Genomic DNA, 20,869 nt, shown 5'->3' on the forward strand with positions numbered 1-20,869 from the left:
TGGCTCTCTGTGGCTGTGCTGCTTTCCTGGGAAGGGCCAGGAGCCCTCCCTCCTTGCAGGAAAGTGTGCCTCGAGCGTAGCCCTGCGTGTCTCTCCAAGTGTGAGCTGGAAAAAAGGAGAACTTCTGCGGTTCACCTCATCCTCTCTCACCACCGCGCCCGCCAGCTGGCATCACCGCAGTTAGTCCCCACCTGTTCCTTCCCCCTTTTCATCCCTTCGTTTTTTCCTCTCCTTGGATCCTGTCTAATGGTTTCTCACCACAAGCGCCACTGGCAGGCGCTCGGCAGGATGGGCAGTGCCTGGGAAACAGGTTTGGCGGGAGAGGAGCTTCGCCACCTGCCTGGAGATGAGCTGCCTCCAAGCCGAGTTGGGCCATGGACTGGGGGATTTCCTGGTGCTGCAAAACCTGGGACACAGGTGCAATTTGTACAGTGCTCCCAAACCAGGAAAGTCCATGTGTCTAATACCCAAGGAAATCAGTGTTTGCTGTGTCTGAGCACAGGAGCATGAAAGGAGGTGAGACCAGTCTGTCACCACTATCCTGCCATTCAGGGCTGCTCTGGGAAGCTGCTTATGGGGCTCTGTGGAAAAACAAGCTCAGGAATGTTTTCCTAGCCTGCAGGGAAGGGCCAGCAGTCCAGCGCTGCTCCGGTCCGGGGGTTGCCACAGCACAGAGGTGCCCACGTCACAGCAGGGAGCAGCCAGGCAGGCAGCTGGGAGAGCTGGGGTGCAGGAGCTGGGGCTACGGCCCATGTGCCCCTCAGACAGGAGGCAGCTTTGGGCTTTGAAGCCATTTTTGCGTGTCACGGGCCACGGGCAAGGGCAGCTCAGGGGGCCACTTCCTGAAGAAGCTCTTGGACCACATTTCTCTGTCACAGCACATGCAGCAGGATCCCTGTGACCCACCAGCACCCTGAATCCCATCGCTGGCAGGCAGGGGCTGCGGGTCCCCACGAGGATGGGTGTGCATCAGGGGCTCCCTGGGCTGCACACCTGGTTAGGGGTATGGGGGGAAGGGGGGTCTTCGGGCTGCAGGGCTGGGATACAGGACATGGAGAGGGGTCCAGGGGGGCAGGGCAGGGATACAGGACATGGAGAGGGGTCCAGGGGGGCAGGGCAGGGATACAGGGACATTGAGAGGGGTCCCAGGGGGGCAGGGCAGGGATACAGGACATTGAGAGGGGTCCCGGGGGAGCAGGGCGGGGGTACAGGGACATTGAGAGGGGTCCCAGGGGGGCAGGGCGGGGGTACAGGGACATTGAGAGGGGTCCCGGCGGAGCAGGGCGGAGATACAGGGGGACCCGGGGTGCAGGATAGGGATACAGGGACAGCGGGAGGTGCCGGGCCGCAGGATGAGGGTACAGGAACAGAGGCGGGAAGGGTCCCTCGCCCCCCGCCGCCGCCACCGGGGCGGGCGGGGCGCGGTGACGCCGCGCGGCCCCGCCCCCGGCCCGGGGCGCTCGGTGCGGGCGGGGCCGGGCGGAGCGGGCCGGGAGCGGCGCCGCGGGTGCGCGCAGGGGCGAGGGGCGGCCCGGCCGTGCGCGGCTCCGGCCCCGGCGGGGGCGGGCAGAGCCCTGCGCCGCGCCGAGCATGCGAGAGCCGCCGGGGCGGGCGGCAGCGGCGCAGCCAGCCGGGGCCGCGGCCGGGGCGGCGGAGCCATGCTGCTGGCCTCGGCCGTGGTGGTGTGGGAATGGCTGAACGAGCACGGGCGGTGGCGGCCCTACAGCCCGGCCGTCAGCCACCACATCGAGGCGGTGGCCCGCGCCGGGCCGCGGGCGGGCGGCAGCGTGGTGCTGGGCCAGGCCGACAGCCGCCTGGCGCCCTACATCATCGACCTGCAGTCCATGCACCAGTTCCGCCAGGACACCGGTGAGTCGGCCCCGCGGCCCGCACGGCCGGGCGGGCGGGCGGGCGGGGGGCTCCCGGTGTCCCCCGCTCCGGGGCTGCGCCGTGCGGCCCCGCCGTGCCCGCTCCCGCACCGCCCGGCCGCGATGCCGGCTCGCCCGATGTCCTCCCACCTGGTCCCCAGGTCCTCGCCCTGCCCTCGCTGCCCAGTCCTGCCCACGCATCCGTGGTCCCCCCCCCGCCCCCCGGGGTCGTGCTGCCCGCCCTCCTCGCTGCTGCAGCGCCCCGTGCCCTGTTGCACCCACCCCGTGGCCTTTCCTTCTCCCTTCAGGGGAGCCCGTCTCCTGCACACCCTTCCCAGGGCCGTGCCCGGCTCCCTCTGTGCTGTCCCGGAGCCGCCATCGACCTAGAGCTGAATGGCACTTGGGTGACAGATCCTGCCCTCCCTGGGGGATGGCAGCCCCGGGGCAGCGGCGCAGGTGGAGGGATGCTCGAGGAGGGCACGGGCAGGTGGGTGGGTCCCCAGCGTGATGGGCTTGTCCGGGGCACAAGCACCCGTGGCAGGGCATTAGCATGGGGGGGTTGTGACCCCCCCAGCGCCCCCGTGATGGCCAGCGTGCTTTGTCCCTGGGGTGCAGCAGAGCGCCCAGACACCCTCCTTTGTCCCTCTTTCCCCAGCAGCCCTGGGGGCTGGCGGCGACCCTCCCCTGCCCGTGGGCGTGGGGACAAGGGACCTCTGCGAGCAGGGGGGCTGGGGGCCAGCTTCTGAGGGCTATTGTTGCCCAGGGTGGAGGACTGAAAGGGAGATTGTTCTGTCTCTCCCTGGGTTGCTGGGGATGTTGGTATTTTGGGTCATTAAACAGCTCTGATTTGGGGGGGTCGCGACCCTGGCAGGCCCTGAATAGCTATTGTTCCCTTTCTTCCCCTGTTGAATGGGAGGCCGGCTGGCGGCGCGGGGCTGGGGGAACACACAGCATTCCCACACTGCTGCCTGGGGACCGCCAGATGCCGCATGCTGCCGCCGGATTAGGATAAATCACTGCCCCGCTCCCCTCGGCTTTTCTGCCCCGGGTGCCCCTTGGCAGGACAGGGCGGGTGGCTTGGCTTGGCTTGGCTTGGCTTGGCTGGGGTGTAGCTCCACCCCACGCCCCTTAGCAGGGTGCTGATAAACACCTTTTCCTCCTTATCCCGCTCGTGTCCCTGCGGGACCTGCGGTGGCGGCTGCTCCCCGCGGAGAGGTGGGGCGGGGGGGGAGGTGAGAAGGGACTGAAATTCTTGCAGGCTTTGCAGGACACGTGGTGAAAAGCCGAAGCAGCAGACTTGTTATTGCTTCTCTCTGAGTGCTTTCTTGTTCCTCACGCTGGGCTCAGCCATGGAGTTCTGCAGAAGGACCTGGAGGCAGCAGTGCTTGTCCCACCTGTTACCCAAAACACCTCTGGACATTAGTGACATGCTCGGGATGGGACCCTGGGACCAAGCCCAGCCGTGCTCGGCCTGCCCTGCCCTGCTGTGAGCTGTCCCAAAGAGGAAGGCTCTCTCCTTATGGCAGGAGTTTGCAAATTTTGTGTCCACGCTTTGAATGCGTCCTAGTTGACTGGGAGTGGTGGGAAAGGAAACGCCTAGCCAAAATAAGGATGCAGGGCACAAAGCCTTGGTGCTTTGTGCTCTCATCCTACTCCTGATGTTTGCTGATGGGGCAGCGGGAGCTGGGCATGGGGCCCCGCTCGAACTCCTTAGCTTGGCCTCCCAGGGATTTTCCCTGTGCCACAGTGGGGGTTTTCATTGCGGGCTGGTTTGGCAGCTGCAGATGGTGGGGCTGGCACGAGCCCCGCTCCCCTACGTGCGTGAGGGCCCCTGTGTGTCACTGCTGGGGGCTCGGAGCTGCCCCTCAAATCTTTCATTCACCTGCTCCAGCCCAGAGGTGAGAGGGAGACAGGCACTGCAGGGCTCGGGTGCCCTAATGCCTGGTTTCGTCAGGCTCCCGCGGGAGGCCCCTGGGAACAGGCTGGAGCAGCCAAGCCTTGCGGTTCTGTGTTTCCCCATCAGGGCTGAGTGGCTCCACACGGGGGCTGTGGGCCAGTGGGGGTGAAATCTGCCCTTCCCTTCAGCCCAGTTGCACGGGGGGTTCCCCCCGCCCTCCCCCAGGCTGTGGGGCTCCCTGCCCTCTGGGGAAACCGAGGCACACCAGTCCCCGGGCAGGGCGGGGACAGCAGCGGAGCCGGAAAGCCGTGCTGTCCCCGTGTGGAACGGCACCGGCGGGGCAGGTTGGGGTGGTTTCGCTGCCTGCCCACGGGTGGGTGCTGGCGCCAGGGTCTGACGGCGTCTGTCGCCCTCCCTCAGGCACCATCCGGCCCGTCCGGCGCAGCTACTACGACCCGTCCTCGGCGCCGGGCAAGGGAGTCGTCTGGGAGTGGGAGAATGACAGCGGGACGTGGACACCCTACGACATGGACGTGGGCATCACCATCCAGCGCGCCTACGAGAAGCAGCACCCCTGGGTGGACCTGAGCGCCATCGGCTTCTGCTACGTCATCGACTTCGCCACCATGGGCCAGATCAACCGGCAGACCCAGCGCAAGCGCCGCGTCCGCCGCCGCCTCGACATGGTCTACCCGCTGGTGTCGGGCACCCTGCCCAAGTCGCAGTCGTGGCCGGCCAGCCCCGGGGCGGCGGCGGCCCCTCCGGTCCCGGCCTGCACCTGTCCCCAGTGCCTCCTGGTCATGAGCGTCAAAGCCACCGCCGGCCCCAGCGCCGCCACCCTGCAGCCCCGCAAAGCCGCCCCCGCGCCGCCGGCCACCCCCAAGCCCCCGCTGCCCGCGGCAGGGCCGAAGGCGCCGGACGGCGTGGCCGTGGTGCGCGGCTCGCTGAAGCCGCTGGCGGCGCAGGGTGGCCGGCGGCAGGCGGCCAGCACGCCCGCCCTGAGCTCGGCCAGCGCCTCCGGCAGCCCCCCCGGCATGGGCAGCGGCAAAGCCCCCCGGCCCGGCCTCGGCACCCTGAACCGCAGCCACCTGCAGCGCCTGGCCATCGCCCAGTCCCGCGTGCTCATCGCCTCCGGGTGAGTCCTGCTGCCTGCCGGCCACGGGGTGCCCGGCACAGACCTTCCTCCCTCCCCGGGGCACAGAGGGGCCGCAGCCCCCGCCGCAGGGGTCTGCCACCCCTGAGCCTGGTGGGAGACGCCCCGGTGGTCCCCAACCTCCCGTGGAGGGTGGTGGGTTCTGCCGGGCCCCTCGCCTTCCCCGCAGGTGCCTGGGGACTGGAGCAGGGATGGGGTGGCTCCTGCATCTCAATGAAGAGGCTGGGGCTGCTCTTTCTCTTGGAGTCAGGGGTTGGGTGGGGGACTGCGAAAGGCCCAAAGAAAAGCCATTCAGGCCCCATGAGAAGGGGTCCCTCCAGACCCCCACCCTCCAAACACACTTTTTTGTGATGGGGTGGACGTTTAATGGGCCTGTTTCTCCCCTTTGTCTGTCTCTGCCGGCAGCCTTCTGTCGCAGCCTGGCCCCTTTCCTCTCCCTCTCCGTCCTCCCCCTTCCCTCTGCTCCTGACCTGCCGGGAAACTTTCCCATGGAAGAGAGCCCCAAGGGGAGGCGGGGGGGGGAAAGAGCTGTGGCAGTGACGTGGCCATAAGGAGAAAAGAGGAAAAGAAACAACAGACTGGCCCGGGGAGCTGTGACAAAAAGGGGCCATGAATGGAGATGCAGGCAGGGTTTCTAAAGCGCCAGAGAAAAGGCGGTGGTGGGGCAGGGAGGGGCACGTTGCCCCACCGGGGGATTCTCTGTTTCCAGCCAGGGCCCGTGCAGTTGCTCGGGCAACCCTTGTGTTGCCCCTGGGCCCTGTGGGGATGTGGTGGGTGCCTCCTGCCCATCCTGATGTGGTCTCTGCTGGCTCCCCTCAGGGTCCCCACGGTCCCTGTGAAGAACCTCACCGGCTCCAGCCCCGTCAACCCAGCACTGGCAGGTGAGGATGGGGCCGCAGCGGGTGCTCGTTCCCGCGGGGTGGGGGGGACAAACAGCCCCAGTGGGGTGGGTTTTGGGGAGCGTCTGGGGTTCGGGGTGTCCCTGGTTTTCCTCGGTGCCATTTGCTACCTCCTTGCGCAGGGATCACGGGGATCCTCATGAGCGCAGCCGGGCTGCCCGTGTGCCTGACCCGGCCCCCCAAGCTGGTGCTGCACCCCCCGCCCGTCAGCAAGAGCGAGATCCAGCCCATCCCCGGCATCTCCCACTCCTGTCGCAAGACCACCAAGAAACAGGCCAAGAAGGGTAGGAGAGACTGTCCCTCCTGCCCTTCCTGGTTCCCCTGTGCCCCTCATCCCCTCTGCCGCCCCTGGCAGCGGGTTTCTCCCATCCTTTGACTCTCGCTCTCCCGCAGGTAAAACCCCAGAGGAGGTGCTGAAGAAATACCTGCAGAAGGTGCGGCATCCGCCGGATGAGGTGCGAGCGGCGGGGCTGCGCCGGGGCGTCCGGGGGGCTCTGCCCTGGGATGAGCTCTGCCCTGGGATGAGCCACCGGGGACCCAGCGATGCCACGTGCAGGGATCTGCCGCCGCCCTGCGTGGCTCTGCCCTGTCCCCAGGAGGGGCCGTGTGCTGCAGGGTGGTGGCCCGGCCCGGGGGTGGGCGCCGGTCCCTGGGTGAGAGCAGCGCAGCCCATCAGCACCCGTCCCTCTGATCCCTGTCCTCCCCTCCGGCACAGGACTGCACCATCTGCATGGAGCGGCTCTCTGCCCCCTCTGGCTACAAGGGGCCCCAGCCGGCCGTGAAGCCTGACCTCGTGGGGAAGCTGGTCAAGTGCAGCCACGTCTTCCACCTCCACTGCCTGGTGGCCATGTACAACAACGGCAACAAGGTGAGAGGGTGCAGCCCTGGGGGACCCCCAGCTCAGCCACCTCAGCTGAGCTCCATGAGCTCTCCACGGGACAGAGCTCCAGCCCGGCTGCCCTGGAGGGCTGTGAGCTCCTACCCCGACTCAGAGTTTAGTTTTTATCAGCAGCAAGCGCTTGGGGAGTGCGAAATCAGAACCCGGGGCTGTGCACGTGTGTTTCCCCCCACTATGCCCGGTTTTGTGTGCTTGTTTTCCTTCCCAGGGTGGACTTTGATCCCTGCATGTTTGAGCAGAGCTACCTGGAATCTGGTGTCAAGCAGTGCTTCTCCAGCCACGGGAGGGTTTTTGCAAATACCCCTCGTGCTTGACACTCCCTGGGAAATGCACTGTTTGGAGATTTTCAATATTTATTGTATTTCCCTCTTTGAAAAAAAACAAAACAAAACAAGCCACCAAATCAGAGCTAGGGAAAGCAATGAGGACTGGAAAGCTGATGGGAAGAGAAACGCAGACCTCGTGGTTTTGGTTGAAGTTGTGTAGTGAATTCTCCCAGCCCTGTCCCAGGCTTCCTGAGAGCTCTTCAAATGATGCTTTTCCCAATTAAAACAGCATTCAGTGCTGCTCAGGGACTCAGTGCCTGGCGTGGCTCGGTGCTGGGGATCCTGGTTTCACTGTGTGGCCCTTTTCCTGCTCTCAGGATGGGAGTCTGCAGTGTCCCACCTGCAAAACCATCTACGGGGTGAAGACGGGGACGCAGCCTCCCGGGAAGATGGAATATCACATCATCCCCCACGCGCTGCCCGGCCACGCCGACTGCAAAACCATCCGCATCATCTACAACATCCCCCCGGGGGTGCAGGTGGGTCTGGGGGGGGAAATCACCTGGGGGGGCTGGTCCTTGTCGCTGCTGAATCCCCCCCAGGTCACGCTACAGCTCGTGCCTTGACTCGGGAGCTGCTCGTCCATAAGGATGTTGTGGGAAGTCTGGGGTGTATCTGCGTCAAAGTGCTGTCCCTGTCTGCTTGGTGGAGCGGGGGGGGGGTGGTGGTGGCCATTAGTGCCCACCAAGGCTTGGGGGATGCCCAGAGCATCCTTTTGAGCTCCAAAAGGGTTTTCTTCTCCCACTTCCCACATCGCAGGGACCGGAACATCCAAACCCTGGGAAGAGCTTCACGGCCCGTGGCTTCCCCCGGCACTGCTACCTGCCAGACAGTGAGAAGGGCAGGAAGGTGAGCTGGCCAAGGTGTGCCAGGGTGGGAAAAGCAAACATGGCTTAAGAGGGGGAATGTGGGTGGAGGTTTTCCCTGCAGCCCCATCCAGCAGGCTCTGCGGGAGCCCCGTGACCTTCCCGTGCAGGCTGGTCCCTCTGTTCTGGCTGGGGCGGGAGGCTGGGCTGGGACGCTCCGGGAGGCCTTGCCTGCGGGTCGCTCGCGTTGCCGCGCTCGCTTTGCTGCCTGCCCCGTTCCCGGCCTCCGCAGGTACTGAAGCTGCTGCTGGTGGCCTGGGACCGGCGCCTGATCTTCGCCATCGGGACCTCCAGCACCACGGGCGAGTCGGACACGGTGATCTGGAACGAGATCCACCACAAGACGGAGTTCGGCTCCAACCTCACTGGCCACGGCTACCCCGACATCAACTACCTGGACAACGTCCTGGCCGAGCTGGCGGCCCAGGGCATCACGGAGGAGAGCCTGGCGCAGGAGAAAGACTGAGACCGCGGCGAGGAGGCAAGGAAAGGGTTGCCTGTGCCGGCACCCGCCAGGATAAAGCTGCTGGAGATACCTGCCTGGGGGCTTTTCAGGGCACACCTGGAGCCCCCTGCTCCCAGTGGCAGCCGCGCAGTGCCCCGGGCTGGCTGGGAATGTGGGAGAAGGTCCTTTTGGCCATCCCCTTCACTCCTGCAGGGCGGGAACATCCCCACACACAGCTGGGGGGCTTCAGGCTGGCTTGGCCACCCCTCTGGATGGTGTCCTGTCCTTGCTGCCACTGTGCTGAGGGCTTGGGGGGTGCCAGGCTCCCCTCTCTCCTCACCTGTGCCGGTCCCAGCCTGACCCAGCACCCCTGGCACCCGCCTGGGGCTGGGACCTGGCTCGGGGTGGGAGCTGGGGCCGCGGGAGTCCCCCTTGCCCTGCCTCGTCCCTCTGACGTTCGTTTGTTTGTTCGTTCTGTCCGGTACCTCCCCACCGGTCTCCCGTGTCCGTGGAGGTTGGGGGGTCCCTGGGCTGCCTTGGCTCCCCCCAGCCCTGTGCCCCCTGCTCCTCTTGGCTGTGTCTGAGCTGTGCCCTGCAGGGTCCCCTTGTCTGGGCTGCCCCCGCCTCTGCGGGCCAGGGAGGGGCTGGCGGGTGGTAGGAGGAGGGGGTCGGGACAGTGACATCCCAGCCCCCCGCAGTGGGTTCCTTGAACTGTTCGTATGGGGGCGTCCCCGCGTTGGAATTTCTATATACCTCGTGTTTTGGGGTTTTGTCGTATATATGTACATATAGGGGGGGCGTTTGGGGAGGCAGCCTGGGAGAACGCGGTGCTGCAGCCAGGCCGGGGCTGGGCACGGTGGTGCTCGGGGTTGGGACAAGGGTTTGTGGGGCCCCCCCACCCCGGCAGGGCTCTGCCCCACGGGAGGGCTGTCACCTGTGGGTCCCCATGGGGCCAGGTGGAGGTGGGGTGAGAACTGTCCCCCTTCCTGCACCCAGAGAGGCCTCGGGGGGGTCTGGAGGGGAAGGTGGCTGCTGAGGGGTTGGCGTGGGCTGGCCCAGAAGGGTGGCGTGGGTAGGAGAGTGTGGGTGATGTGGGTGGGGGAAGTGTGTTCCAAGGCTCTGGGGGTCCCTGCCAGTCCCCTGGGGTGACTGGGCCTTGGAGAGCCCTGGGCTGGTGGAAGATGGCCCTGCCCAGGGCAGGGGTTAGGAACGAGAGGGTCTGTGGGTCCCTTCCATCCCAAACCAGGGATTCGTGGGGCTTCTCGGAGCCGCCTGTGCTGGGTGCTGGGGGGTCCCTGCCCCTCTGTGCTGGCGGGAGGGGGGGCCCATCCTGCTGTGCATCGTTCTGTTGTTGTTGCTGTTTTTCCTCTCCGTGGTCTGGAGGGTCCGTCACCCCCGTGGCCACCCCGCGGAGGGGCTGGGGGTCAATAAAGCGGATGGCAGGGGACTCTGGCGGTCCCTGCACGGCCTGGCCTCTCTGTTGTCTTCTGTCAGTCATCTGTGTGGCCAGGCGAGCCAGGGCCACTGTGGGCAGGGCCAGGCGCGCCCCGAGTCCCCCTGATGGCGCTTTGCAGCGACCTGTCCCCAGCCACCCTCAGCGTGGGTTGTTATCTTCTACCTCAAGGGAAAAACCCTCTTTCCCCAGGCACACGCCCCTGTTTGGGTGGCTCTCAGCGGTGTGGTTTCTCCTCCACGCAAGCCCTGGGTTTTCCCCAGTGCGGACAAAGCCTGTCTGGAGCTATGCAAAACCCTCTGGGCGAGGAAGGGGAGGGTTCCCCCGTCCTCCTCGGTGCCAGCCCGATGGCTCTTACTGTGAGTAAGTCTTTCCACGACGTGACTTTTTTTTTTTCCTTTTTTTAATGCTCTGTTGACTACACGATGAGTTGCTGGCTGAAATAAAACTGCTCCGTGCCTCTCTGCATGCGTGTGTATATCTATCCCGATAGATATACATGGAGACGGGGGTTGCAGCTTGCAGCATGCAGGATTTGGGCGATAACCCTCCGCGGGGCCGCTCCGCTCCCTCCTTTTCCTGCGGGTTTGGGGCTTTGGGGACGAGGGGAGGGGGTGCTCAGGGCACCGTGCCCTCCGGCTCCTGCTGGTACCCCTCGCCCACGCTGAGCACGGTGCAGTGCTCGGGGCTGGCGGGGGCCGGGCTGTCCCCTGTGCCCAGCGCGCGGTAGCCCCTGGCCCTGCAGCGCCGGCGGCCGTACCACGCTGTCCCCAGGACGGTGGCCAGCCCTGCCAGCACGGCCGCGGTGACTCCAGCCACCTCTCCCCCTGACAGCCCCCGGTCCCGGACCATTTCGGCCACGTGCCGGGCCTCGTCCGGCCGTGCCAGCCGCCACACGTGGCTCTGGCCGTCCCTGACCCAGGTGCTGTCCCCGTCCCGCACCAGCAGCGTGTCCACGGCCGGCAGGTTGGCGGGGGGCCGGGTGAAGGGGGGCAGGCGGGCGGGCGGCAGCGAGCCCCCCGTGAGGAGCCCGGCCTGGACGCAGAACTGCACCTGGCAGCTGTCACTGATGAGCGCCAGGTGCTGGCTGAAGCCCGGGGGACAGCCCTTGGCGTGGGGGTCCTCGGCCGTGCCCTGGTGCTGCCCGGCCAGGGGGTTCCCCGCCTGGCAGCTGAAGAAGCCCCCGAAGGGCACCGCGTACGCGGCCCCCCCCTCATAATCCTGGCTCACGCACACTCTGAGCTCGCCGAAGAGCTTCAGCGGGAAGTAGCCCGAGGGACAGGACTGGGCTCCGGTGATGGGGTTGGCGCTGTGGGTGCTGAACAGCCCCCCGAAGAGGTATCCCGAGTTTGGGGCCGCCGGCCCGCTCGCAGCGCACCAGTAGGCACTGAACTGCACCCGGGAGAGCCAGAAGACGTCCTGGCACTTGCGGTGGCAGAAGATGCCCAGGGTGCACTTGTTGTGGCACTCCAGGTGGCTGTGACCCTCCTCCCGCTCCTGCATGCCCAGCAGCACCGGGGCGTAGGCGGCGGGGCAGGAGAAGGCCCCGGTGAGGGGGTTCCTCTGCTCCAGCGCCTGGCACAGCACGGCGGTGTCGGGGCCGGCCAGGCCGACGCACTCCTGGAAGACTCCCCCGAAGGTGAAGTTGGCCATGGTGCCCTTGCAGGAGCCGTCGTCGGTGTTGGCGTAGAAGTTGAAGTTGGGCGAGGAGGTGTCGGTGCAGCCCGGGGCGGTGTTGAAGGTGTAGTAGCGGCGGATGGCCAGCTCCACCCGCCGGGCCACCCTCCGCACCGTGGGCGCCGGCAGCTCCGGCACCGTGCTGGGCTTGATGAAGTAGAACAGGGGCAGCCCCGAGCGGTCCAGGGCCACCAGCTGGTTTTGAATCCTCTCCTGCCACGTCTTCAGGGTGATGCCTGGGTAGAAAGGAGTCCCACCGATGCTCTCCACCCGGGAGCTGGTGCGGTTCTCCAGGTACTGCTTGGTGAAGCCAGAGCTGACATCCAGGGATTCCTTGGTTCCCGCACTGATGATGCTGTGGAAGGCCACGCCGGCCGAGGCAGTGACAGCGCTCCGTGTGGCCCAGCTGTCCTTCAGGAAGGTGGCCTTGATCTGGTCCTCCTGTACCAAGGTGGCTCCTGCGTCCACGGAGGTGATGGCGTGGGTGCCGTAGCTGAGCACCAGCACCTCGGCCAGAAAGTCGGCCATCTGGGTCTGGTTGTTCTCCAGGTGGCTGGCGATGGTCAGCAGCTGCTTCTTGAAGCCCTTGTCCAGGGCCGCCTCAGGGTCGATCCTGGCAGTGTAAACCAGGTTCCTGACTTGCACCCGGGTGGTGACAGCCTGGTCTCTCACGTGGTGGGTCTTGGTGCGGTGGAAGTCGCTGGAGAACTTGCCGTTGATGGCGGAGAAGAGGGACAGCTCCAGGTTGATGGAGGCAGAGGTGACGCTCTGGTAATCTTTCCAGGACTCGATGATCTCGGAGTTGATGTCCAGGTTGCTCTGCTTGTGGGGGATAGTGAAGATCTCATCTGGGATGATGTAAGATCCATCCTCTGTGGTCTTGCACTGCGAGTAGCCCAGGTTGATGACTCTGCCCATATCCAAATTCCTGAGGTTATCCCAGCCCCCCCCCGGCAGAACTTCCAGCCGCGGGAGCTTCAAGGTCCTGCCGCACGCCCCAAACCCCGAAGAGGAGGAGAGCTCCTGGGGCTGCCCAGCCCCTGTCACCCGTGCCAGCAGTGCCCAGGTGAGCAATACCCCCCAGAGCCCCCAGCCCATGGCTGAACGCCCCAGCCCTCACCAGTCCGAGCGGTGGGAAAGGAGCTGGGAAAATGAGCTGGCTGAGGGAAACGGCAAAAGGGAAAGGAGAAGTGAGAGCTGAGGCATGTGAGAAATGACAGAGTGGAAGCTGAGGCCAGGGGGTGGGGAGCAGGAAGGTAGGTGTCTGCCCCTCCCTCAGCCCCGACATCTGCACTGGGGCCCTCTGCAGCCTCCTCCACCCCCCTCCCATCCTTCTGCCAGGGTCTGCAGTGTCACCAGCTGGGGAAAGCAGCTCCTGCTTGGGAATGCCGAGCCACAGGTGCTGAGGATACCGATCCAGCGCTGCCCAGCCGGCTGGGCTTCAGCTTCAGCGGCACAGGGCAGGTGCTGCAAGTTTTGGAGAACAAACGGTTAAAGAAGTTTCTGCCGTGATAACTGTGACTCCTTCCATATAGATAGATTCACTTCCCCTGGTTTTGCTCCTGCGTTCCTCTTTCCAGGACACTTCTGCCTGGGAGGAGGCTGAAGAGAGAGCTGTGATGGAGGCAGAGGGGCCGTAGGTGCCTGTGTTTTTTCGGCAGGATAACGCCAGGAGTGGCAGGCGAAGGGATAACAGGAACACCGCTGCGGACGTCCTTGCCGGCTCAAGCCCCTGGTGTAGCTGGAAAACCCTGGTGCGGGGATTCTCGTCTGCACTGGGACGCGCAGGCTGTGCGGTCACCTCACCTAAAACCTACCCACTGTGCCATGGGGGCAGTGGAACGGTTCAGGTTTTTCCCCCAGTATTTTGAGGAGGTGCTCTGAATTAGCCTGTTCCCGCCTTGCTTCCAGTGGTGAGATCCCCATCAGTCCCCTGGCATCTCTCCCGGGCAGTGCAGCTGGCTCTCAGCGGTGTCATCCCTCCCGACTGTGGGACAGCAAAAACCCCACGGCCAAGGGTAACCAGGGATTGTGGGGATGGACAATTTAATGGCATCAGGGGGCAGCTGTGCCAGTTCAACTGATAAAAAAGTAAATCCAAGACTGCTCTAGAGCAGTACTGCTCCTGGATGTGTGTAAATACAGGGACACCTCTTTACTCTCAAGTGAGGGAGGTTTGTGGTTGTGCTGCCAGTTTACTCTTGAGAGTTCCAGGCTTGATTTCAGCTCCCCTGGCTGGGCCTGAGGTGCAGCAGTGGCGCGAGGGCCGGAGCCGGCGGCTGGCTCTGGGAATGCAGATGCCGTCATGGCCCTGCCGGGTCTGGCAGCCTCCAGAGATCTCCCTGCAGCGGCAGCCTAGGGAAGGGATCAGACATCTCCTGGAACGGGAGAGTCCACTGCCTGGACTGCCTGGAGAGGGAACACGGTGGAGCCTGAGGGGGAGACGAGACACCGTCCTTAGGGACATTTCCTGTGCCGTGGGGCAGCTGCTGGCCTGTGGCACTGGAGCTGAGGGGACTCCAGAACTGTGCGGGGTTGCCCTGGCCTCGACTTTTCCCCCCTTTTTTTGTGGGGGACGCCCGCATGCTTGAAGCACTGAGCTGCTGGTAAGTGCACTTGGATTCGTTTTGTGCCTTCTCTGGGGGGCGAGGAAAAAGAGAGGTGGACGAGTCTGGGGGGTGATGGTATCATTTGGGGAACCCCAATGTCTGTGGTGGGGGAGCGAGGGGGGAACCCCCCAAAAAAGGGAGGTCATAGCTCCAAAATGCCTGAAAATTCATTTATGTGTAAAATAGTAGAAAGTGTAAGGATTCTTATTTATACATATATTGAAAAATACTATTAATTTATTTCAAGATAAATCTGCGATATTATAGACAAGATTTTAGACTATAAGGAATTCTGAATATGGATCCATAGGGTTTGAAACTAAAAATACAAAGTGCATGCATAAAAATGAAAAATAAAGGGCTTGAAAAAGTTAGACAAGGTGATCTGTATGAAGGACCTAGAAACAGCTCTGTGTATTCCGAGTTCTTTCTCTCTCCTCCCGCTGGAGCACCCGAAATCTGGGATCTGGGATGGGATTGAAATTAGGGTTTTAGCGGCACCCCTAAAACCCCTGCGCATGCGCGGTGACCTCTACACCTCAGTGCTGCCGCCTTGTGGGCACACCCGGTACTGCAGCTCCGAGCGCCCGCGGCGCTTCCCGCGGCTCCGCCGGCACCGGCACCGGCACGTGGAGCTGGACCGGGACCACGACCGGGACAACGACCGGGACAACGACCGGGACCGGCCGTGCGGGGCCCATGGCCGGGTCCTGCTCCCGGGGCCGCTCCCGGCAGGACCCGCGGCCGCTGTGCCGGGAGCGCAGGCGCGGAACCGGGAGCGGCAGTGGCGGGGAGCGCGGGGAGCAGCGCGGCCGGGCCGGGGACACCGGGGCGGCTGCTCCGGGCTCGGAGGTGAGCGGGGAACGGGGACAGCCCCGAGCGGACGGCGGGGACGGGCCGGGGAGGGAGCGGGCGGGGGAAGCGGGGGGACCCGGTGTCCCGGCGGAGGGAAAGCTGGTTAAAGGATAAAGATGCAGAGGAACAAGTGCTGTAAACCCCACTGGCTCTCTGAGAGAGCAAACCTTCCAGTAATGCCAGTACATCGCTCTGAGAGACTCTGGGATCACAAGGTTTTCCAGGAAAGCAAAACAAGGGCAGAGATGAGGGAATAAGCTTCCAGTTAAGAGTGGTTTGGTGGGTGTAGGAATGATTCTTGTATGTTTGATGCTTCCCTTTTTATTCCTGGTATAATTTAAAAATTATTCCTTTAACAAATTCCTTTAACAAATGAACAAATTTGAGAATTTAAATTGGAGAAGAAACAATGCAAAATGAACGCATGGAGAGGTCATGGAATCATCCTGGACTTGCGGAATGGTTGGGGATGGAAGGGGCCTTATGGATCACCTCGTTCCATCCCCTGCCATTCCATCCACTAGCCCAGGGTGCTCCAAGGCCCATCCAGCCTGGCCTCGGACATTTCTAGGGATGGGGCAGCCACGATTTCCCTGGGTTTACAGGCACAAGAGGAAATTTCCAGCAGGAACTGAGGGGTTTCCCTTGCTCTGCCTGGCCCTAGCAGGGCTTTGGGAGGCAGAGGCTGTGGGAACAGGAGCTTTGTCCACTGCCTTGGGGGAGTCTCTGATGTCCCAAAAGCCAGCAGAGCAAGTGGTTGTGGTTTAACATCCCATTCAAAGGAGATGCCAGGCCAGGAACGGGAATGGACTGCAGAGCAGGGATGGTGCCCAGCAGAGGGGTGACTGTCCAGGGGGTCCCAGCAGTCCATCCCTGCTGCCCAGGTTTGGGATGAGCAGGCTGGTGAGTGTCCCTGTGCTTGCTCTGCAGGATGAGGAAGCCAGGCCTGCTGAGGAGGAAGATGAGGAGGTGTGGGAGGATGGAGACAGCGGCCACCAAAGGCTGGGGAAGGCACAGATCCAGGTAGGAGCCGTTGCCTTGCGAGGAGAGGGACTTGTCTGTCCCGTTGGAATTTGGGGCGTGAGGCCAGTGGAACAAAGGGTTTGATTCCATTTTCTTGCTTGGGTTTTCATGTGCCTTAAGAGAGCTTTGTGAAAATGTCATTATCCCTGATTGAGTCTCTGAAAAACAGGGATTGAAGCTTTCAGAAGGGGCCCAACCCTGCCTGCATGTATCCAAGTGCAGCCCCCACTCCCTGTTTTTGTGTCATCCTTTGCTGCTCTTCCCTGTTATTACTATTATTGCTGCTATTACTACTATTGTAAATTCCCACTCCATTTCTTCCATAGCCCTTTGCTTCCCAGAGGTGGTGCTTTAGGCAAGCCCCTCCAGCCTGGGAAGGGGCTTTTGGCTCCAGAGTCATTCCCAGTCCCCATGAGCAGCTGGAGCTGTGCTGTCCCCAGCAAGTGCCTTTCCTTCCTTCCCTGCTGCACTTTGGCTTTTTGAGGGCTCTCTGGGGGGCTGAGGGAGAAGTTCTTTGTCATTCCAGGGCAGCATAAGCCCTGATCCCACTAAAAGCAGGAGGAATCATTTCATCCTTGTTTTTGGATACACATCTTGTGTTTTCTCTCTGTTGCTGACACCGTGTGGTGAAGCAGCAGCTCCCAACTTTTCAGTGCTGCTCCCAGTTTTGTTCGTAGCTGGTAAACAAGAAACAGTAACTTGCTGCCTTGGGGTAATTGGATTAAGGACAAGGCCTCCCTCTTCATTAATATTCCAGAGAAAAGCTGCCAAGGAATAAAGTGAGACCTTCCCCCAGTGAAAACCTGCCCAGTCCCATGCTGAGTTTGCACACACACAAGGCTCAATCCGTGCTGGAATCCCTGTCACAGCCCCCAGATAAATGTGCAGTTTAAGGTCTCACAGCCTCAACTGGAAAATGTCCTGCCTCTGGATGTGGAAAATCAGTTTTTCATTGTTACAGCACCAGCTGAAGGTAATTATGAAGTGGTGCAATGGTTTTTATGTTGTGTGCATGGAGGAAATTCACAGGAGCAGCCAGTGCTGCTCCACCTTCATGGACAAGCCTCTGGGTGTGGGATCTTGATTTGTGGGTGTGAAATTTTCTCACAGAATCCTCTGAGGCTGAAACAAAGACAAGGAACTTTCTGGAATGGGAAGAGCCAGAGCGAGTTGTTGTGGGAAAGGAAAATGAAAGATGGTAAGTGCTAAAACCTTTGTTCTTCCCTTGTCCTGAGCTCTGTAATCGGGAATGGGTCAGCTCTGGAAATTTCCTGGAGACACTGGAGAATGATCCCTGGTCTACTGAAAAGCGGGAAAATCCCACTGGCAAAATGCAGACCCTGAGGGAGGGCAAAAAGAGCAGGACCTCGGCCTGTGAATGAGAAAGGAGAGACAAATGTATGGCTCATCCTGTGCCTCAAGGGACCAGGAAAAGCCCTTGGCTGAAAAACTGAAGTGTGTAGATGCAAAAATGCTGCTAGCGAGGATTTTCTTGCTATTTTCTAAATCTGTGAGAGACTTTTCTCTCTCACAGAAGAGGTATCAGGGAATGTAAACAACCAAGCCACCTGCAACCTTGAAAAGTCTTGTTTATGGTACAGTAGAAAAATATTTTGACAATGGATGTTTTAGGATTTTAGCCAATCACCCCAAGGGGTGGCTGATCCTTTGTCCAATTAGACTGTGAAGAAAGAAGTCTATAAAAGAGTTTGTAAAATAATTAATCAATCTTGCTGCACAATTCCTGCCTGCTGGATCTTCTCTCCTCCTCCTCCCTACGGCTGCGGGACACGGTGATGTACCCTAGGGCCTCGGCCTGCGGTAATAGAAGTGCTGTTCCCCAGGGAGCCCCTGCACAGCCCCTGGGGATTGGGCTCATCCTGGCTTCCTTTCCAGAGCAAGAGGAGCACCCCATGGTGCTGTTTGAGACGTTCCTGACTGGAGCTGGGGCTGACTGGGCACTTTCCCATTTTTCTGTAGCAAATGGGCCATGACAAGGGAATTGGCTCCAACAAGGCCAAGGGTCAGTGTGGGCTCTGCGGCGAGGACAACCCCCAGAGCTGGACAGAGAAGGAGACCTTCACCCACACTCCCAAAAAGGCGGGAAGGAAAAACACCTGCCTGCAGCTCCTGGAGCTCTGGGGTTTCTGGCACACTCAGGGACATGAGGGGATAATGCCAGAATCATTCAAACCTTGGGAATAATGGACTTAATAGCACCCCTCAAGCCTGTTCCGGGCAAGCTCCTGACCATTGGCCACTGGTTGCAGATGGCTGTGGAAGTGATGGAGGTGTTCAGGGAATGCTGATTGTTTTTCCCTCGTTTTGGCAATCTGGTCAATAAAAATATTAATTGATGTCTTCCATCAGGGAAACATTTAAGCAAGAGGTGCCAGAAAGAATTGGAGTTTCTGATTTTAAGTCTCCAACTTAAAATCCCCCCTGGATGGTCACCGGTCCGACTCCCACGGACTGGTCACCTTGGCCAGGAGTGTCCAATCCTGCTGTCAGTGCATTGGGCCGGGGTCTCATTTTCATTTCATGTAAAGACCCTCTGGGTGCCCCCCAGTCACTGGAAAGACCGGACTGGGCTCCCAGGACAGTAATTCCAGGTGTTCTCTTCATGGCAATAGCACAGGAGCCTTCCCCTTGGCCAGAGGAGCAGCCAGTGCCTCCCTCAGTCCACAAATCCCCAGGACAGAACACAGAGAAAGCAACAGGAATATGGAAATGCCCCACAGTGGGAGTTTGTGTTGCTCTGGATTAAATTTTGGATTTATAATGTTAAAGGGGGGGGTGTGGAGGGGATTTTCTCTGTCTCCTGTTCATTATTGTTACCACTGCTCTTGTTGCTCTCACTGTTACTATGTGTTGTCATTAATCTCAAATGATTGCATTTGTCTTGGTTTCCATTATTAAACTGTTCTGAGCTGGAATTTTGTCTCTGGTCTCTTCCCCATCCCACGGGGGGTGAGGGAGCGGCTGCTGGTGCCCAGCTGGGGTCCAGCCATGGCCCCGGGCACTTCTGGGGGCTCCGAACCCGAGGGACAGGAGCGGTTTTGGGCTCACAAAAAGAGACCCAGTGCTGCGTTTCGGGGGCTCAAAAGCAGGCGCAGAGCTTAAAAGCAGAGACTAAATCCTGCACTGTGGAGTCCTGAGAGCAGGCTGGTATGGCCAGAGCTGGGACTCAGAAACAGTGACTAAATCCTGTTCTCAGGGCTTGAGGAAGAGAGCGAGTCCTGTGTGTTCGGGCTCACAAAGAGAAACGGAAGTGCTGCGTTTTGCTGGCCCTGAATTAAAGGCCAAGTGCCGTGTTTTGATGCTCAAAGTGGGCTCTTCGGGCCAGGGCGAGTCTGTGTCTCTGGGCTCCGAGTCCTGCCTCAGGCACAGCCCGAAGCCGGGCTCGCCGGCCCCACGCAGAGCTCGGGAGCAGCGACTCAGCGCCGCGTCCGGGGCTGGCGGCAGAGCCCGGGGCCGCGTCGTGGGGCCCAAGGCGGGCTCCGGGAGGGGCTCAGGGCTGGGAGCGGAGCCCGGCCCGGCGCGTCGGGCCCGGCTCGGGATCCCGGGGCTGCCCGGGCGCCGGCACAGCCCCGGCTCCCCGCGGAGAGCCGGCCGGAGCAGGAGCGGCAGCGCCGGGCTCGGCCCCAGCGCCCGTCCCGGAGCGGCTCCTCCCGGTGCCGATCCCAGCCCCGATCCCGCCGGGGGAGAGGCGGCACCGCCCGGGACCCGCAGCGGCCGCCGGCAGGAGCCGGAGCGACTTCTCCCCGTCCCGGTCCCGGGAGCGGCCCCGGTGCGGCCCCGGTGCGCGGGGCGGGTCCGGCCCGGGAGAGAGGGGCGGGGCCCCGAGCGATGGAGCCGCCCCCGTGCCGGGCAGGGCGGGCCCCGGGGCCGGGCGGGGCCGGGGCTCTGGGGCGGTCCCGGGCGGGGCCGAGCGGGGCCGAGGGCGCGGCTTCAGGGGCGGGGCCGGGCCCGGCTCAGGTGCGCGGGGCGGGGTCCGCACAGGTGCGCGGGGTCCCAGGGCGGCTGCGCAGGGCGGGGCCGAGGTGATTTAAGCCCCCGAAATCGCCCCCGCCGCCATTTGCTCCCTCAGAGCTCGGGGAGGCTGCGGCCGGGTCGGGCTCCCCCTCTTTCTTCCCCCTCTTTCTTCCCCCTCTTTCTCCTGCCCTTCTCCTCCTCCTTCTTCCCCCGCTTATCACCTCTTTCCTACCCCCCCAGTTTCTTTCTCTCTCCCCCACACCCTCCCTGTCTCTCCCAGCCCCCCGCCTGCCCTCTCCCCAGCGCCCCCCACCCTCTCTCCCTGCTCCCCTGTGCATCCCCGACCCCCCCACCCCTCCTTTCTGCCCTTTCCGTACCCCGCTCCCCAACCCGACTCCCCTCTCTTCCCCCTCCTCTGACCATCATCCCTCCCCCTCACCCGGCCTTTCCCTTCCCCCCTCGTTCTCCCCAACCCACCCCGACTCCTCTCCCTACCCCATCTCATCCCTCCCCTTTCCCTCTTTCCCCCGCAGCCGCGGGGCTCGGGGCGCCGGAGAATAAAGCCCAGAGGGCCGGAGCCCGGCGCCCCTGCCCTCGCTGGAGCCTCGCACGGGGGACCCGCTCGGCGGGTCCCCCGTGCAGTACAAAAACAGCGCCGGGGCTCCGGCTTTCCACACATCACACTGGGGATCCCCTCCTCAGGAGGGGTTCCCGGGGGGGTGGTGGGTTTCGGGGAGGGGGGTGTGTTGGAGTCGGGTGGGCCCCCTCCTCAGGAGGGGGTCCCGGGGGGAGTGGGTGGGTTTCAGGGAGGGTGGTGGGTTGGGGTAGGGTGGGCCCCCTCCTTAGGAGGGGGTCCCGGGGGGGTGGGGTGGGGTGGGCCCCCTCCGGAGGAGGGGGTCCCGGGAGGGGGTCAGGGTGGGCCCCC

The 20,869-nt window shown here is 62.7% G+C and overlaps 3 protein-coding genes across 5 annotated transcripts; 2 read left to right on the forward strand and 1 right to left on the reverse strand.

Annotated features, from left to right (window-relative positions):
* Positions 1-1,592: 1,592 nt before the first annotated feature.
* Positions 1,593-9,830, forward strand: DTX4 (deltex E3 ubiquitin ligase 4). Its single transcript, XM_032111836.1, has 9 exons — positions 1,593-1,869; positions 4,186-4,900; positions 5,738-5,799; positions 5,940-6,101; positions 6,211-6,272; positions 6,533-6,685; positions 7,359-7,520; positions 7,801-7,890; positions 8,140-9,830. The coding sequence occupies exons 1-9, from the start codon at positions 1,659-1,661 to the stop codon at positions 8,371-8,373; spliced, it is 1,851 nt and encodes a 616-aa protein (XP_031967727.1). The 5' UTR covers positions 1,593-1,658; the 3' UTR covers positions 8,374-9,830.
* A 373-nt stretch (positions 9,831-10,203) lies between these two features.
* On the reverse strand, positions 10,204-12,673 carry MPEG1 (macrophage expressed 1). Its single transcript, XM_032111820.1, has one exon. The coding sequence runs from the start codon at positions 12,578-12,580 to the stop codon at positions 10,424-10,426; it is 2,157 nt and encodes a 718-aa protein (XP_031967711.1). The 5' UTR covers positions 12,581-12,673; the 3' UTR covers positions 10,204-10,423.
* Positions 12,674-12,856: 183 nt separating this feature from the next.
* Positions 12,857-18,905, forward strand: LOC116445385. 3 transcript variants are annotated; one of them, XM_032111969.1, is made up of 4 exons: positions 12,857-12,946; positions 13,144-14,943; positions 17,080-17,167; positions 17,950-18,905. In XM_032111969.1, exons 2-4 carry the CDS (start codon positions 14,481-14,483, stop codon positions 18,143-18,145), a joined length of 747 nt encoding a protein of 248 aa, XP_031967860.1. In that variant the 5' UTR covers positions 12,857-12,946; positions 13,144-14,480; the 3' UTR covers positions 18,146-18,905. The 3 variants fall into 3 exon arrangements, with proteins under 3 accessions (XP_031967860.1, XP_031967862.1, XP_031967861.1); XM_032111971.1 differs by adding an exon at positions 15,877-15,969 and having other exon boundaries at positions 12,899-14,943; XM_032111970.1 differs by lacking the exon at positions 17,950-18,905 and having other exon boundaries at positions 12,899-14,943; positions 15,877-17,128.
* Positions 18,906-20,869: the final 1,964 nt, after the last annotated feature.

The sequence above is a fragment of the Corvus moneduloides genome, chromosome 6, assembly GCF_009650955.1.
Source record: "Corvus moneduloides isolate bCorMon1 chromosome 6, bCorMon1.pri, whole genome shotgun sequence".
NCBI classification, from domain to species: domain Eukaryota; kingdom Metazoa; phylum Chordata; class Aves; order Passeriformes; family Corvidae; genus Corvus; species Corvus moneduloides.

Bases quoted from the DNA above. Each gene is read 5' to 3' on its own strand.
- LOC116445385 (XM_032111969.1), top strand. From the start codon at position 14,481: ATGAAGGACCTAGAAACAGCTCTGTGTATTCCGAGTTCTTTCTCTCTC. The intron at 14,944-17,079 runs GTGAGCGGGGAA...ATTTTCTCACAG, and splicing joins CGGCTGCTCCGGGCTCGGAG to AATCCTCTGAGGCTGAAACA. The intron at 17,168-17,949 runs GTAAGTGCTAAA...ATTTTTCTGTAG, and splicing joins GGAAAGGAAAATGAAAGATG to CAAATGGGCCATGACAAGGG.
- DTX4 (XM_032111836.1), top strand. From the start codon at position 1,659: ATGCTGCTGGCCTCGGCCGTGGTGGTGTGGGAATGGCTGAACGAGCAC. The intron at 4,901-5,737 runs GTGAGTCCTGCT...GGCTCCCCTCAG, and splicing joins CGCGTGCTCATCGCCTCCGG to GGTCCCCACGGTCCCTGTGA. The intron at 5,800-5,939 runs GTGAGGATGGGG...CTCCTTGCGCAG, and splicing joins CGTCAACCCAGCACTGGCAG to GGATCACGGGGATCCTCATG.
- MPEG1 (XM_032111820.1), bottom strand. From the start codon at position 12,580: ATGGGCTGGGGGCTCTGGGGGGTATTGCTCACCTGGGCACTGCTGGCA.